Genomic DNA, 17,055 nt, shown 5'->3' with positions numbered 1-17,055 from the left:
TCATCTGGCCACATGTCTAACATTTAAGCTAGAGAGGTACCGGCTTCACCTGTGACTGAGACTAGGTCTCATGATCATGCGGCTGGGGACGACGCATTATTCCAGGCCATGTTACAAATTTTGGAGTGGGTCACTGGGCCCAATACTGGTACTGTGGGTCGTGGGTCAGTTACGGAACGACTCTGGTCTAACGTATTTGAGATATTTAGGGGTATTGCTGGATTTGCCCCTAATGTGGCTAAATATTGGATTGAGGCCACAGAGAGGATCATGGAAGATCTCGATTGTACCCCCGAGGAGAAACTAAAGGGTGCAGTGTCACTGCTGAGAGATGAGGCGTACCAGTGGTGGCTTACAGTTAAAGAGGGCACTCAGCCTGATTGATTGACTTGGGAATTCTTCAAGATCGCTTTCGAAGGAAAATATGTCGGCGCTAGTTATGTGGATGCCTGAAGGAGAGAGTTCCTAAATCTAACACAGGGGGATAAAATAGTGGATGAACATGGGGCTAAGTTTCTGCGAGTTAGCGCGTCAGATGGTGCCAACTGAATATGAGTATTGTGTTCATTTCGAGGACGGCCTCAAGGATAGTTTAAGGGTTCTGATAGCTCTACAGAAGGAGCGAGATTTTACTGCTTTAGTGAATAAGACGAAGATTGCCGAGGAGGTGAAACGTGCTAAGTGCCAGAACCGTGAGAAGAAAAGATGTAAGAACAAGAGGGATTCATAGCCCTCAAATTCATTTCTACGGCCTAAGAAAAAGGCCAGTTAGAGTTGGGGCCCTTGTTGCTGTTATTGGACCGTAGCCCTGTGTGGATTGTGGGATACGCTATCAGGGTCAGTGCTAGAAAAGGATTGGGTCATGTTTGAGATGTGAATCATTAGAACATCATATCACAGATTGTCCATGGAGGCTGATCAGATGCAAGCTACTGGTATTGGTACTGTTCAGCTGTCGAGAGGTGTTCGGCAGCCACCGAGAGGCCGTGGTCAGGCCAGACGTGGTAATGGTATGGGCCGTGGTCAGAGGGCACCAGGAAGAGGTGCTGGTCACACTAAGTGAGGCAGCCAGCTCTGATTTATGCTGCACATCACCGAGAGGATGGTGATGCCCTAGACGTTATCACGGGTATGTTTTTCATTTATAATGTACCTTATACTGCACTAATAGATATAGGATCTACTCATTCCTATATAGCTTGTAATGTGTCTGAGACTTTGGATATCTTGGTTGAGAGAACTGCAAGTGAGGTTACTCTGTTGAGTCCATTGGGACAGTTTGTAAAGGTAGATAAACTATTCAGAAATTTTCCTTTGGAGGTTCAAGGAGTTATCTTTTTGGTGGATTTAATGCAAGTTCCTTTTGGAGAATTTGACTTAATTCTAGGAATGGATTGGCTGGTGAAATATCGGGCAATCTTATACTGTGCTGCTAAACAGATGGTACTGAGAACTGTGAAGGAGAATGAGGTAGTTGTAATTGGGGAGCGTCGAAATTACTGGTCAAATGTGATATCTACATTAAAGGTCGAGAAATTGGTTCGTAAGGGTTGTGAGGCATATCTAGCATATATTAGTGTTCCAGATTCTGGGGTTTCTACTGTGAAGGATATCAAAACAATTAAAGACTTTCCAGATGTTTTTTCTGATGAGCTGCCTAGGTTACCTCCAAACTGTGAAGTTGAGTTTGGGATTGAGCTCTTGCATGGTACAGCTCCGGTGTCCATTGCCCCTTATAGAATGGCACCAAAGGAGCTTGTGGAGCTTAAGGCTCAGATTCAAGAATTATTGGATCGTGGGTTCATCCAACCTAGTGTGTCTCCATGAGGAGCACCGGTTTTGTTTGTGAAATAGAAGGATGGATCCATGCGTATGTGCATCGATTATCGGTAAGTGAATTAATTGACCATTAAGAATAAGTACCCTCTATTGAGGATTGTTGATCTATTCGACCTTCGTGAGGCTTTAGTTTTTTCAAGCTTGATCTCCGATCTGGGTACCATCAACTGAGGGTTAAATAGACTGATGTTTATAAGACAGTGTTGAGGACTCGTTGTGGTCAGTACGATTTCCTTGTGATGCCATTTAGATTGACGAATGCACCAACGGCTTTTATGGATCTGATAAATCGAGTGTTCCAGCCCTATCTGCATTAGTTCGTAGTGGTTTTTGTTGATGAAATTCTGGTGTATTTGAGAACTGAAGAGGATCATGATGCACATCTCTGAGTGGTTCTATAGACTTTAAGGGAGAAACAATTGTACGCTAAGTTCAGTAAGTGTGAGTTCTGGTTACGAGAGGTAACATTTCTGGGCCATGTGGTATCTACTGAAGGGGTTAGGGTTGATCCTTGAAAAATTGAGGCTGTTCTGGATTAGAAGCCGCCTAAGACTGTATCGAAAATTTGCAGTTTCTTGGAATTGGCAGTGTATTACCAGTAATTTGTTGAAGGGTTTTCATTGGTTGCTATTCCTCTCACGAAGTTGTTGCGTAAAGGTGTGACATTTAATTGGACTGATGCACAGCAAGAGAGTTTTGAGAAGCTTAAGAAAGTTTTGACTAATGCCCCTGTCTTGATACAACCAGATTCTGAGAAAGAGTTCACTCTTTACAGCGATGCATGTAACAGCCCGATTTAGACCCTAGTCGGAACGGTGGTTTTGGGACCACAAATTCGAGTCAGAAAAATATTTAAAAATTATTTCCTATGTTTATTATGTGTGAATTTGTGTGTGTGAAATTTTCGTAATTTAATTTTTTCGTTTGGGAGCCCGATTAAATAAAAGGACTTAATCGCAAAATGAAAATTTTGTGGTTAATTATAAAAGAGCCTGTAACATCCCGAAATAGGGCCTAAATGGAACAGTGGTTGCGAAACCATAAATTCGAGGTAGAAAAAATTATTTTATTATTATTTTGAGGTTCATGATATGATTGCATGATTATGTGAAAATTTCGTGATGAAATTCTATGCAAAAGTGCTTAAGTTGAGATTAGGGACTAAATCAAATAATTTGCAAAACTTGCATTCTAGAACTTTTTAGTATGAAATTGCTTTGGAATATTAATTAGGAGGGTTTAAATAACAATTTGACAAATTTCTAAGTTCATGGACAAAATAGGACATGGATGGAATTTTTGAAAGTTTAATAAGGAAGGGCATTTTGGTCATTTGGATATTAAATGAAATAAAAAGGGAAAAATAACACAAAATTCATCATCTTCTTCATTAGCACGAAATTTCAAGGGTTATCCATAGCTAGGGTTTGTTTCAAGCTTTCAAGCTCCATAGTAAGTGATTCCAAGCCTCGTTTTTAATGTTCTTTACGTTTTCTGAGTCCGGGTAGCTCGATAAAGCTTATGTTAGCAATAATTTAAGTTAGGGTTCATATTTGGAAAAATACCCATAGGTTAAAAGTGTTTATTTTGATGTTTTATGATAGAATATGAGGTTTTAAATTATGTTAGACAACTTGTGCTACTCGATTTTAAGTGAAAACGAGTAAAATGGCTTAATCGGTAAAAATACCTAATAGTCATAAGTACATGTTAGAGTGTGAATTTGATGTTGTCATAGAAGGGAAAAATGATCAGCATGTCATAAAACATAGGAAAATAAGATGAAGTTTAAATTACGAGCCTTGGGGCAAAAGTGCAAATATGTGAAAGTTTAGGGGAAAAAATGTAATTTTGCCAAAGTTTGGGTCAAGGAATATTTTGATAAATGTGAATATTAAATAAGTTAAATTTGCTATTATAGATCAAGAAGAGCGAAATTCGGGAGTAGATCGGGGAAAAGAAAAAGTAAAGGACTAAATTGTAAAGCTTAGTCACATTTTGTATCGAGGTAAGTTTACAGTAAATAAATGCAATATTCTTTTATTTTACATTATTATTGTCAATTTCCAGCATTTATATACTTATTTTCGTTAAATATTTAAAGTTGAATTAAAGGCGTAGTGACAGAGAAAAAGCATTAGGAAGCCCCGTTTGAACCTTAGGAATGTTAGGATATTGGGGTTGACAGGACAGGACAGGAAAGAAATGAGCCATGTAAGTCCATATCAGTTATATGGCTTTGGAGACAGGAATAAGCTATGTAAGCCCATATTATATATATATATATATGGCATTGGAGACAGGAATAATTCATGTAAGTCCATATCGAAGACATGGCATTGGCAGGATATTGATAGATAGGAACGACCCTAGTATCCTTAGTATTCCGAGTGGTTCAACGGGTCATTGTACACGTTAAATTACAGTGAATTATCAGCAAATCAACGGGTCATTGTACACGTTAAATTACAGTGAATTATCAGCAAAAGGGAAGGTAGATTATATTTATGAATAGTGAAAGGTCAGGTAAGAAAGAAGGTAAGTGAGTAAAGAAAAAGGTAGAAAATGAGAAGTAAAGAAAGTTTATGAGGCTAGGTGACATTATGTATAATTATTCATTATGTTGAATGTTGTAATTTATTTTCTTGTAAGCTTACTAAGCCTAGTGCTTACTCTCTTTATTTTCTTTTTCTTATAGTTTTTATCAAGCCACTCGGGGATCGAAGGAAATGTCGGAGACCCGATCACACTATCGAAGAAATCACATTGGTATAGTTAGACGTTTCGTTTTGTGTATGGCATGTATAGGAACTTGGTTTCTTTTGATATGATATGAACAATGAATGATGTGTAAATACTTGCTAGTGATTAGCTAATAGAGTGGCTGATGATATACATGTTTAATAGTATGTATGATTAAGTAGTAACTATCACATGAAAACTAAGAAAAATGTGAAAGTAACTTAAAAACAGATTCAAGTATAAAAAATAACGGGATTTTGAAAAATCACAAGAAATTGTAGAGACATGGGTTGATGGTGAATAATATATGAAATTAATTCTCGTTGTGTCTATTTTCATATAGAATAAGCAAAACAGGTAAAGGTTTTGTATTTTATAGGGTATCTGAGTTTTGGTGAAATAGGCCAGAGCGATTTCTGGATCCCCTGTTCCAACTTTAGAAATTCAACATAAATTTAAAAAAAATAATTAGGTGGTTTACTTTATATGGTTAGAATTCTTATTGAATCTAGTTTTAATAGAAACAAACAGTATAGTTATATGATTTTTGTATAGAGAGAAAAATGGTTCGTAGTAAGTAGAGGCCAGTGCAGTCGAATTCTGAAACAGGGGTAACTTTAACTAATAAACTGTACTAATTGGCTAAGTCAAAAATTCTATAAAACAAATAGTAGATATATATATATATGAGTCTAGTTTCAGGAAAAATTTACGGATCTTAATTTTGAGTTTTGAAACTCAAGAAATGAATTTTTAAGCAACCATGACGCAGAAAAACAGTTTATTCCAAAAATTAAGATAAGTGGTTTAGAGTTGTTTAAAAGGTAAGATAAGTTTAGTAATACCTCAAGCTTGACTCCGGTGACGGTTTCGAGCCTGGAGGTGTAACAGGGCCAAAATGAATGTGTCTTTATAAAAGGAAGTGTTTATGATGCAATTATGTCATTGGTTTTATATTTGGACGGCAATGGACATAAATATAAGTAATAATATAATGTTTTAATGAAGGTTATATATATAAATTAAATAATATGTTATTATATATTATATCATAACATAACTTAAAAGCCATGTTTATTATTGTTTCTTATGACCGAATATGAAAACATAAAGAAAAGAAAAAAATATTAGGTTTCGGCCATGGTTGATCTTGATTAAGGTATGTAACTAGCCCGGTTCTTGATAATTTTTTCGTTTTTGAGATCATCGCTGAGTTATCTACAAGACCCATTCTTGAATTTTTTATTTTGGTGAATATTTTGAGTTATGCCATTATTGAAAGCTTGTGATTTTTGTTGTTTGATGATAAAATATGATATATATGTTTTAGATTAACATGTTTTGTATTAGAGTTTTTGATAATTTTGAGTAATTAGGACTAAATTGCAAAAAAAAAGTAATAATTTGAGGGACTAAAATGTGAAATAAATGAAATATATGGACTTATCTGGATATGGGTAAAATTCGGCCTATCATGGGCATAGTGAAATTTTGTATATTTTGTGATTTGTGCAATAGGGACTAAATTGCAAAAAAATGTAAATGTCAAGGGTAAAATAGTAATTTGCCTATTTATGTGTTTTTGGACTAAATTGATTGAAAGTATGCTTGAATGAGCTTAATTTGAATATGTTTAGATCAAGAACCAAAGAAATCACATTCGGATCGGTGGAAAATGAAAGTTGTCGACTAGTCATCTCGTTCCGTTTTACATCGTTCGAGGTAAGTTTATAAGCATATACATGTGGTTAAATTTTTAATATATACGTGATCAATAAATAGTTGTAATAGTATGAAGTAATTTATGAACCGACATTGAGTAATGAAAGTAATTTACGTTTGATGATAAAGTAATGAATAAGTTTTAGTATTGAAAGTGGTGACATGAGCTATATACGTTAAAATGTTGATTATTTGTATATAAGTTGCAAGTTTATATTCGGCTATATAATATATGTTTGTGTATATGATGTTAAAATGTGATCATATATATATGTGTATATTCGATTATATAATGTTATTGTGGCCTTGGTAGTGAATGATAATTTTGCTAATGAATATATGTATATTCTGGCCAATTTGAAGTTGATACAAGGATGTATATGAGGCATCGACATGTGAATTCAATATATGTGTGCATGAAAGACCACGTTTTATACCCCAGCATCGATATGTGATTCCGATATATATGTGCGAGTAAGACCACGTTTTATACGTTGGCATCGATATGTGATTTTGATATATGTGTGCGAGTAAGACCACGTTTTATACGTTGGCATCGATATGTGATTCCAATATCTGTGTGCAAGTAAAACCCTATCTGGGATAATGGCATCGATATGTGATTACATGTAGGACCACGTCTGGGACGTTGGCATTGTACGATATATGTGATTATCTGAGTGTCCTATCCAATTGCGAATGGTTCAACAGGCAATGATAACTATGATTGAATGGATAAAACGAGCTAAAGTAATCAGGTATGTGATAGCTTAATACTTATTTGAAATAAGGTAAGTTACTCAATATGTGTTATAAATCATGTATAATGTAAATGGAAATTTTGTATATGCATATTGAAAATGTATTTGGCCTTTTTGATTATATTATGTGGATATTTATGAAATGGTTCATGGATATATATGTATGTGGGTTATGTATATTCGGCTATCTAGTGGTACTAAGGTTTGAAATTTAATATTGCCTTGATAATAGATATATGTATATGTTTGGCTAAGGTAAAATTGTATATGGAAATATATGATACATATGAAATTGTGATATTGAAATAAATGTGATTATGTTAGCATAATTTATTTTGGTTAAGTCGAGTTGTTATAAATTTTAAGTTATTATTTGCTTATGACTTACTAAGCTATGATAGCTTATTGTGTGTGTTTGTTCGCTATTTATAGATTTTAGAAATTGGTTACGAGCTTGGGGATCGTCAGCAAGGTCTATCACACTATCGACCATTTTCGGTATTTTTTAAGCTAAATTTCGGATCTATGGCATGTATAGGCCAGATAATATTTGGAAGCATTGGATTTTGCTTTGTATATATAAAAGCCATGTGAAAATGGCTTGTTTATTCATGTTAAGTTTGGTTTAAGTTTGATAAAGCTATGGATACATCTGGTTAGTAATTTTGAATGTGTGCTAATTGACAATATAGTTCAGCTTGGTTATTACATTAGTTGTTGATTTATTATTTTGACAAAAAATAAATATATTATGGTAAGTATAATCTATGACATGTTTGAATGGTGTTTTGGTTATATGATTTAGTCGAGTATTGATATGTATAATATATAAATTAGGATGAATTGAATTGATTTCAAATTATATTATAAACATGTTGTAATGGTTATGTGATTATTCGTTAAGTGAACTAAATGCATGACTATATTCGGGAAATAATAAGTTTAGTGGATGAATAGCATATGTGATATGTGTTTTGTACATTGAGGTTAACTGATGATTTTGGATGTGATATGAGTGATTCAGCTATGATATGCATATAATAGTATGAATTATGTTTGTTATACTACCTTTAATTAAAATTATTTGATTATGTTTCTTATGTGTTAGTAAAGGTTTAAAAATTTTGTTAAAAGTATATTTGAATAAATGTTGAAATAAGTTAAGGAGTATTTTTTATTAGTAGTTCAGCATTTGTATATATATATAAATGATTGATCACGTGTTTTGTAAGTGAGTTGAATGATGATTGTTTATAGATATAAATATTTTGGTTGTGGTTTTATTTTGATATATTCGGAAGATATGACTTGCATTACAATAATTTAAATACATGAGCTTAAGATATAGAGTATATGAATTTAATATGGTTGTTCAAAAGTCGGGAAAGTATTAATGTTACTTATAATGTAAATTTGGTTATGTCATTCAATAATTTGATGTGTTATGAATTATTTATTGTGATAGGTAGATATGAAATATGCATATATGTAAATGAGAATGTATGTTCGTAATGATTTAAATTTGAGGGGTAAATTATGGTTAATTTATATGTTAATTAATTTTATTTTCATGATAGGATATATATATATGAAATGATAGGGTTAAATGAAGTAGATGTAATCTTGAATTTAGTATGATTATGAGGTAAGTTTATATTTGAGTAATACATTGAAATAAATTACCAAATGAATTGCGAATTTTATATTGGCAAAAAAAAAAAGAGTAAAATGAGCTATATATTTATGATGCATATATGTTCAGTTGGATCAAAATAATATGATCATGTTTAATTGGTTCGTGAGTTATTTATTAGTTCGGTTATTTTGATATGTATATATGAATGTACTTAGACAGATATATGTGTGGAATGTTTGGTAATGTACTTATGAAACGAAGTATAGTGGGTTATAATTTAAGCATTTGATTTTTATGGTTATATGTTTATATTGAGTTAACAAGATATATGGAATAACAAAACGTGTTAGTTTCGTTGTTTTAAAACTAATAATAATAATAATAATTTGTAATGAAAGTTTGTTTTGAATTGTTTTATGATCGGTAATGCCTCGTAACCCCATTCTGTCGACAGATACGGGTTAGGGGTGTTACAATGAATCACATGTTGGGTTGGGATGCGTGTTAATGCAAGAGGGTAAGGTGGCTGCATATGCGTCTCGTCAGCTTAAGACTCATGAGGCGAATTGTTCGACGCATGATTTGGAGTTGGCTGCGGTGATATTCGTATTGAATATTTGGAGGCATTACCTATGCGGTGAGAAGTGTATCATTTACACGGATCACAAGAGCCTCAAGTATCTCTTCACTTAGAAGGAGCTTAATATTAGACAGCGTAGATGGATTGATTTTTTAAAAGACTACGATTGTATGATCGAATACCATCCTGGGAAGGCCAATGTGGTGGCCGACGCATTGAGCCGTAGGGCTATGATTGATCTAAGGGTGATGTTTGCTCACCTCAGTTTATTTGATGATGGTAGTTTGTTGGCCGAGCTCCAAGTTAAACCGGTGTGGATTGAACAAATTAAGGGTAAATAGTTGGAGGATGAGTCGCTCAGTCTTCAATTCCGACGGATAGAGAGTGGTAGCACATCAAATTTTGGACTGAATAGCGAAGGGGTACTCAGTTTCTGTGGGAAAGTCTGTGTACCGAAGGACACTGATTTGAGGTAGCCTATATTGCGAGAAGCGCATAATAGCCCTTCCGCTATGCATCCAGGTAGGAATAAGATGTACTGAGACCTTCGTGAGTTATATTGGTGGCCGGGTCTTAAGCTTGAGGTTATCGACTTTGTGGGTAAATGTTTAACTTGCCAGCAGGTTAAGGCGGGACATCAGTTACCTTTAGGATTGCTTCAACCAGTTAAGATTCCACTTTGGAAGTGGGAGAGAGTGACCATGGACTTCGTTAGTAGGCTGCCCCTAACGCCTACTAAGAAGGATTCAGTATGGGTCATCGTGGATCGATTGACCAAATCTGCCCATTTCATACCAGTTCGTACTGATTATTCTTTATAGAAGCTGGCTAAGCTATATGTGTCTGAGATAGTGAGACTGCATGGGGTACCAATTTCCATAATATTTGATAGAGATCCTCGCTTCACGTCTCGATTTTATAGGAAGTTGCACGAAGCTCTGGGTATAAGATTGGACTTCAGTATTGAGTTCCATACTTAGACAGATGGCCAGTCAGACAGGGTGATTCAAATATTGGAGGACATGTGACAGCCCTAATTTGACCCTAGTTGGAAAGTGGTTTCGGGACCACAAAACCAAGTCATAAAAATAATTAGATGTTATATTCTATGCTTATTATATGTGAAAATGCTTGTGTGAAAATTTCATGCTTTGATTTTTTTCATTTGCGAGTGAAATTATTAAATAGGACCTGTGTGAAAATTTTTGAAAATGTGATAGGTTAATTTTGTAGTGGCCAAATAATTCATGGTGTAAAATAGGTTGATTTGCATGTCAATTTCCCACTTTAATTTGTAGTGGCCGGCCATAATGATGATGATAAACAATATATGCATTTTAAATTAGCATTATAAAATTTAATGGCTTTATTATTATAAAATAAAGATAAATAAAATAACAAAATGAGGAAAAGGAAAAAGCTTGTTCATCTTTGTTCTTCAGAGCTGAAATTAGGAGAGGAAAAAGTTCAAGCAACATTCAGTCATTTACTACATGATTCAAAGGTATTTTCCATGTATTTTCTTGATATTCTTGTGAAATTAGCATGGTTAAAGCATTGCTTAGTTAACCCATGTTTAAACTTTGAAAATTTTTGTGTTGTGAGTATTCGGTCATGAATTGAATTGAAGGAAATGGTTGTTGTTTCATGTTCTTTTTATGAGTAATGGTAGATAGGTGAAGTTTGAGCTAGTTAAATGTTCATATAGGTGGTTTAGATGATAGGCAAAATCAGCTTGTGTGTATGTGTAGTTGCTGAATGTGAATTTAGATAACATTGAGTAATGTTGTGTTTTAAAATGATGAAATGGAGATTTAAGCTTGATAGAATTTTGTTAAGAATGAATGAATGAAAGAATTTGTGTATTCAGCTATGGATGTTTGGATAAAAAATTAGTGTGGATGCCTTGATGAGTTATGCTCAAATTATAAGTTGAATTTAGAGCTTGTTAAATTTGCTCTTAATATTTCCGGACAAGTTACTTAGTTAAGCTTGTTAAATTTGTTCTTAATATTTCCAGACAAGTTACTTAGTTAAGCTTGTTAAATTTGTTCTTAATATTTCCGGACAAGTTACTTAGTTAAGCTTGTTAAATTTGTTCTTAATATTTCCAGACAAGTTACTTAGTTAAGCTTGTTAAATTTGCTCTTATTATTTCCGGATAAGTTACTTCGTTAAATAAAATTTTAAAGTACTTAGTTAATTGATACTAGGTTAATGGTGTGTGTATAAATTAATATAAACTTTGTATATGTACTAAAGGTTGTAGATGAATTCTACCTTGGGAGAAATTTTGGTATAAAATGCTTGAATGTTAACAGGTTATTGCTTTAATGACCGAATGTGTCAATGGCTAATGCATGGACTAGTTGATCAATATATGTTAAAAGAGAAACGTAAATAAATACCTATTTGATGAGATATATATATATTCGGCTATTTGGTAAAGATATATATATGAAAATATGATAAGCCTTATGAATTTTGTGTTTGTGTATGTGAACTAAGTATACAATGAATATTTGGCTGTAAGCTAGCATGATGGGACTTTAATAAGTTAAATTTTGTTTGAATTAGCTCAAGAGCATAGAGAACCAAGATTGGACAGAGGAAGAGAGAAAGTAGTTGAATAGCCGATCCGAGATTGTTCGAAAATATTCGAGGTAAGTTTTAAGTAGTTAAATATAAATAATATTCGATAATGACATGACAGATTATGAGAATTAAGTATTACTTGTCATATATGTATATGGCCGAATGGCAATTGTAATGGAAGTAAAATGTGATATGCTTTTATGATCAAATGATAATGTTAGATGAGTATGAGTAAGATGTTATGTGTATACTATCAAATGACAAATGTGAGTGATGAAATAAAATAAAAGTGAATAAAATGTAGTATGATATATTCGAATGATGTTTGTACCTAATTTGGTGTGATTGTGTTATATGAAACTTGTTGAATTGAATATCGTACAGTACTATTCTGGCCTTTGAGCCTAGCAGGCTATAATGCCGGTGATATACTATTCGGGCCTTTGAGCCTAGCAGGCTATAATGCTGGTGAGATACTATTGGGGCCTTTGAGCCTAGCAGGCTATAATGCTGGTGAGATACTATTGGGGCCTTTGAGCCTAGCAGGCTATAATGCCGATGAAATGATATCGGGCTTCGAGCCTAGCAGGCGAAATACCAATGAATGAATTCTAGTTTAAAACCTAGCAGGCTGAATGCTGGTGATTTGATAAAAGTCTAAAACTAAGATACCTCGTGTTAGAACGACAAATGAATACGTTCAATACGATAAGTTGGCCAGGTACGTATTATGTACTTATATGTGAGTATGATTTGAATTGAATCATAAGTGTATAATGTGATACATATGTGAATAAATGTTATATCTATATTTATGATCATGATATATTCGGTCAAGGTGTGAAAGTATGCGAAAATATTTGATTTATTTATGCCATATGAATTCAGATTAAGTGAAATTAGAATGCAAATTGTGCATTATGTGCTTGTGTATATTCGGCCAAATGGTAATATATCTAGAAAATGACCTCTTAAAAAATTGAATAATTGATGTATAATTGAGTTCATTTGTTGCATTTCTTAAAACTTACTAAGCTTATGAAAGCTTACTCCGTTTGTCACGTTTCTCTGTTTTATAGATTGTTGACTCCAGTCACCTGCTCGGAGAAGGATCGTCAGCAACTCGTCAAACTATCTATCTTTTTTTTGTATTACTATATTTTGGAGCTAGTATGGCATGTATAGAATAGACTTAAGTGAATGATATTTTGAGATGTCCTTGTATATAAGCTATGTGAATATGGCAACTTTTGAATGTCGGTATAAGTTTGAATTTCTATCTTTGATTGTGTTTGGCTATGCATATAATTTCTAATGTTCTTATATCAATGTGTTTGTACAAATGTGGTATTTTGGGTTGGTAACACTTCATAACCCATTCCGGTGACGGATACAGGTTATAGGGGTGTTATAGGACATGTTAAGGAGTTGTGTGATAGATTTCCGAGGAAGTTGGGAGAACTACTTGTCGTTAGCAGAGTTTATGTATAACAATAGCTACCAGTCTAGCATACAGATGGCACCTTACGAGGCATTATATGGTCGTAGGTGTCGTACTCCTTCGTGTTAGACTGAGTTGGGCGAGCGGCATGCTCTGGGCCTTGAATTAGTTTCAGATACCTAGGATAAAGTTAGGCTAATTTGGGATCGACAGAAGTCAGCATCAGATAGACAGAAGTCATATGTGGATCTGAAGTGTAAGGAGATTGAATATTGTGTGGGGGACTTCGTTTTTCTCAAGGTCTCGCTATGGAAAAAGGTACTGAGGTTTGGACTTAAGGGCAAGCTGAGCTCTAGGTTCATTGGGCCTTACCGCATACTGAAACGTGTGGGGCCGGTTGCATGTTAGTTAGAGTTGCCTCCGATGTTGGACCGAATTCATGACGTATTACACGTCTCTATGTTGAGGCGTTACCGCTCTGATCCTACGAGTGTTATCTCAGTTGAGGAGATTGAGTTTAAGCCAGACCTAACTTTTGAAGAAGAACCAGTTTAGGTACTGGAGCGTGATGTAAAAGTGTTAAGAAAGAAGTCTATCCCACCAGTTAAGGTACTTCAGCATAATCATAGCTCAGAGGTGGCCACGTGGGAACCCGAGGAGGCGATGAGGCAACAATACCTTCACCTATTTTGATCAGGTAAATTTTAAGGTCAAAATTTTCTCTTAGGGGGTTAGAGTTGTAATGCCCCAAAATTATTAGTAATTTTTTTTGTATGTTTGTGACACAAATGAGTGTTTGCCTCAGTGGTTAAGTGTCCTGGGAAGAGTCTAAGAAGTCTTGGGTTCAAGCTTTGACTTGTGCAAAAGTTTTGTTTTTGGAAGAATAAACCCTGTCTCTAGTCAGTAGGTCTTTTAAATTACTGTGTTATAACATGACAGAAAAGGGTCTGCTGGTCTAAGGGACAAGTGGCGTCGCATTGTTACTGAAGGTCTTAAGTTCTAGTCCTGCTTGACGCAAAGAAGTGTTTAATTTTGCTGCTCTTGCCGTGTGGGTAGTAGAAGTTGACCGAAACACTACTGAGTGGAGTGGAGTTTGAATTGGTGATAGAGGGATTTAGGACAGAATGTTGGGATGTGGATAGTGATCGGTTGAAGTGATTTGATGAGGGATTTAGGATTGAAATTAAGGAATTTTGGGCTTCTAACACTCAGAATTCGACTTTGGATTCTTGCTCTCCTCATTTTTAGTTTCTAACAATAGCTTTCGGGTTCTTTTCACTCTGTGTTTTGGTAGCCGAATATGGTTAGTGACCACTATGGTACCTTTCATTTGAGGTTTATTTCGGTTTTACTCTTCTTTATAGTGCCCTTTTTGACAAATTTTTCTACTCCCTTACTCTTTGAGCAAACGTTCTTTTCCTTGTTTTCATCTTTTGCTTTGGCCGATTTCCTCCTAGTCTCCCCCTTTCTCAACTGATTCTCTCTTTTTCCGAATACCTTCTCCTCCCCTCTCTCTTCTTTTCTCTCTCAAAACTTCGCTCTTATTAGCTCTTTCCATTTTGTACTCTGGCCTAATACTTTATCCCTTATTCCCTCTATTTTTGTTTTCAGTTTGGCAACTGTTCATTGGCAATCGATTGGTGCACTTAATTCCTTTCTATTCTTCCCCTTTTCCTCCAAGAGGCGTGCATTGGCTAAATATTGAGAGGTAAGTCCCTGTTTTGCTTCCACCCTTTCGACTCTTCTCTTCTTTTCCTATATTTTTCGTTACACCCCTTCTGTTTACTGTTTCAGTTCAATCCTTCTTTTTGGTTCTTTGCCGAATCTGTTCTTCCCTTGCGCTCAACTCCTATTTCTTGTGGATTTGGTAAGTCTTTCAGTAAGAGGCGAGGATGTAGTTTTAATTGTTAAATGGGGTAAGAATTCTGACTCTTTGTTTGTTAAACCTTGTTGGCAGCATCGAATCGCATCGAACTTGGGTTACCTACGGATTTGTAGGCTACATCGGTTGAAGCAATGGAAGTAAGTATCTTTAATGATTTCGGCTGGGGATTGTTCTTGTATGATCTGTTCTAAGTGTGACTAACGTTGGGTATGAAATTGTTAATTGTTTAGGTGTGAGTTATCTTAAGAGCATTCGTATCTGGAATCCTATCAAGTGTGTAAAAACACTGCCCTACTTGTAAATCGGCAAAAGCTAAAATAAGTGACAGTCGACGCTACGCAGGCGCCCACTCGTTCATGTGGTAATCCGAAAGCATAAACATTGGGCGTTTGATCGTAGTGGCCACCATGAGCGATTTCATGGACTTAGGCCGTCTTGGGACGTGTTGGGCCAAAATGGGTTGTGTGGGCCCCACACAGGTTTATTACACTAAAGTGTGGAGAATATTGGGCCAGGCTGTGTAATTAACCTGGCCAAGGCCATTTTTGGGCTATGTGGGCCACACAGGTGTGTCCCCACATGGGCCTGCAATATGGGCCATAGGCCTATTTTCACTGTGTGACTGGTAAGGTTGCAAGGGTCGTCCAAGACAACTACGGACCTACTGTTGAGTTGGTAAGTGTACCTAGACCCCCTAATTGGTAAAATGATTGAAATGCCCCTACATGGTAAAATAACTGATATTCGCTTATGAGATGTATGTATATGTTTGAGCATGCCATTTTATATATGTTGATTACACGTATGATATTATGACATGATGCATGACATGTTCATGGGGATGGGTTTATTATGATTAGAGGAAGTGTACTGTACTGGCAACTCTACTGCAAATATTGTTTAGTGCCGCAACCGTTATTACTTGGAGTGTAGGGATGGGTGGGTTGATTTTATCCCCACATGGAGTGTAGGGTTGGACGGAGTTGAGTATTGAAGGCTGGTTGGGTAGGATTTCTTATTTCATATATGTACTGTTACTTAACTGAAATGGGCTCAGACCCAAATTGATACTGATACTGTAATGGGCTAAGGCCCTATCTGGAACTGAAATGGGCTTAGGCCCAAACTGATACTGATACTGTAATGGGCTAAGGCCCTATCTGGAACTGAAATGGGCTTAGGCCCAAACTGTACTTACTCACTATATAACTGACTGATTTTTTATAAGGGATTACACACTAAGCTTTCATAACTCACCCATCTGTTTATTTGTACAAGTAATCCCCAGGCTTAGGCGGGTCGGTGCTGCGGTGGACTCAAAGGTGGCCACACAACTGCACAGACTTTTTTATTGGGTTTTAAAATTATAAATAGTTTTCTTTTGGGTGTTTTTTTAATGTAATAAGGCCTCTATAATTTTTAATCTTTAGGTTTGGGGTTTTATTTATTTTGATTTATATTCGCTAGTGGTAGGATGTGGGTTTTCAAAAAGACAAATGTTTTCAAATAACCACGTTTACGTGGCAAGTTTTTAGAAGCTTCCACAAGAAATAATGTTTTAAAATTAATAAAAAAATTTAATTTGGTTAACGTTTTGTCAAACGATTTAAGCTTTGAAAATAAACCAGATATCTTTAAATCTTTACTATGATCACAAAAAGGCTAAATATAGAACAAGATTTTCAATGATAGTATATTTTGTGAAAGACACTTCATTGTCACTTCGCCAGATTCGGCCATAACGTCTAGGCCGGGTTTGGGGTGTTACAGAGGCAGAGTCTCTCGATATGATTATGGGTACCTTTTCTGTCTATGATATATCTGTCATTGCTTTGATTGACCCGAGGTCTACCC

At 35.2% G+C, this 17,055-nt stretch overlaps 1 protein-coding gene across 1 annotated transcript; it reads left to right on the top strand.

Annotated features, from left to right (window-relative positions):
- Positions 1–502: 502 nt before the first annotated feature.
- LOC121215556 (uncharacterized) lies at positions 503–15,342 on the top strand. Its single transcript, XM_041090354.1, has 8 exons — positions 503–707; positions 807–837; positions 901–989; positions 1,199–1,675; positions 2,452–2,622; positions 14,928–15,024; positions 15,111–15,183; positions 15,274–15,342. Exons 1-8 carry the CDS (start codon positions 503–505, stop codon positions 15,340–15,342), a joined length of 1,212 nt encoding a protein of 403 aa, XP_040946288.1.
- The last annotated feature ends 1,713 nt before the right edge of the window (positions 15,343–17,055 follow it).

This window comes from Gossypium hirsutum, chromosome A01, assembly GCF_007990345.1.
Source record: "Gossypium hirsutum isolate 1008001.06 chromosome A01, Gossypium_hirsutum_v2.1, whole genome shotgun sequence".
In the NCBI taxonomy this organism is placed as follows: Eukaryota; Viridiplantae; Streptophyta; class Magnoliopsida; order Malvales; family Malvaceae; genus Gossypium; species Gossypium hirsutum.
The sequence above is the reverse complement of the archived record's forward strand: the minus strand, read 5'-3'. Positions and strand labels throughout refer to the sequence as shown.

Excerpts from the sequence above, each read along its gene's own strand:
- LOC121215556 (XM_041090354.1), top strand. The coding sequence starts at position 503 with ATGGGGCTAAGTTTCTGCGAGTTAGCGCGTCAGATGGTGCCAACTGAA. Across the intron at positions 1,676-2,451 it reads GCCTAGGTTACCTCCAAACT|GGTTTTCATTGGTTGCTATT; the intron begins GTGAAGTTGAGT and ends AATTTGTTGAAG. Across the intron at positions 15,184-15,273 it reads TCCTATTTCTTGTGGATTTG|CATCGAATCGCATCGAACTT; the intron begins GTAAGTCTTTCA and ends CCTTGTTGGCAG.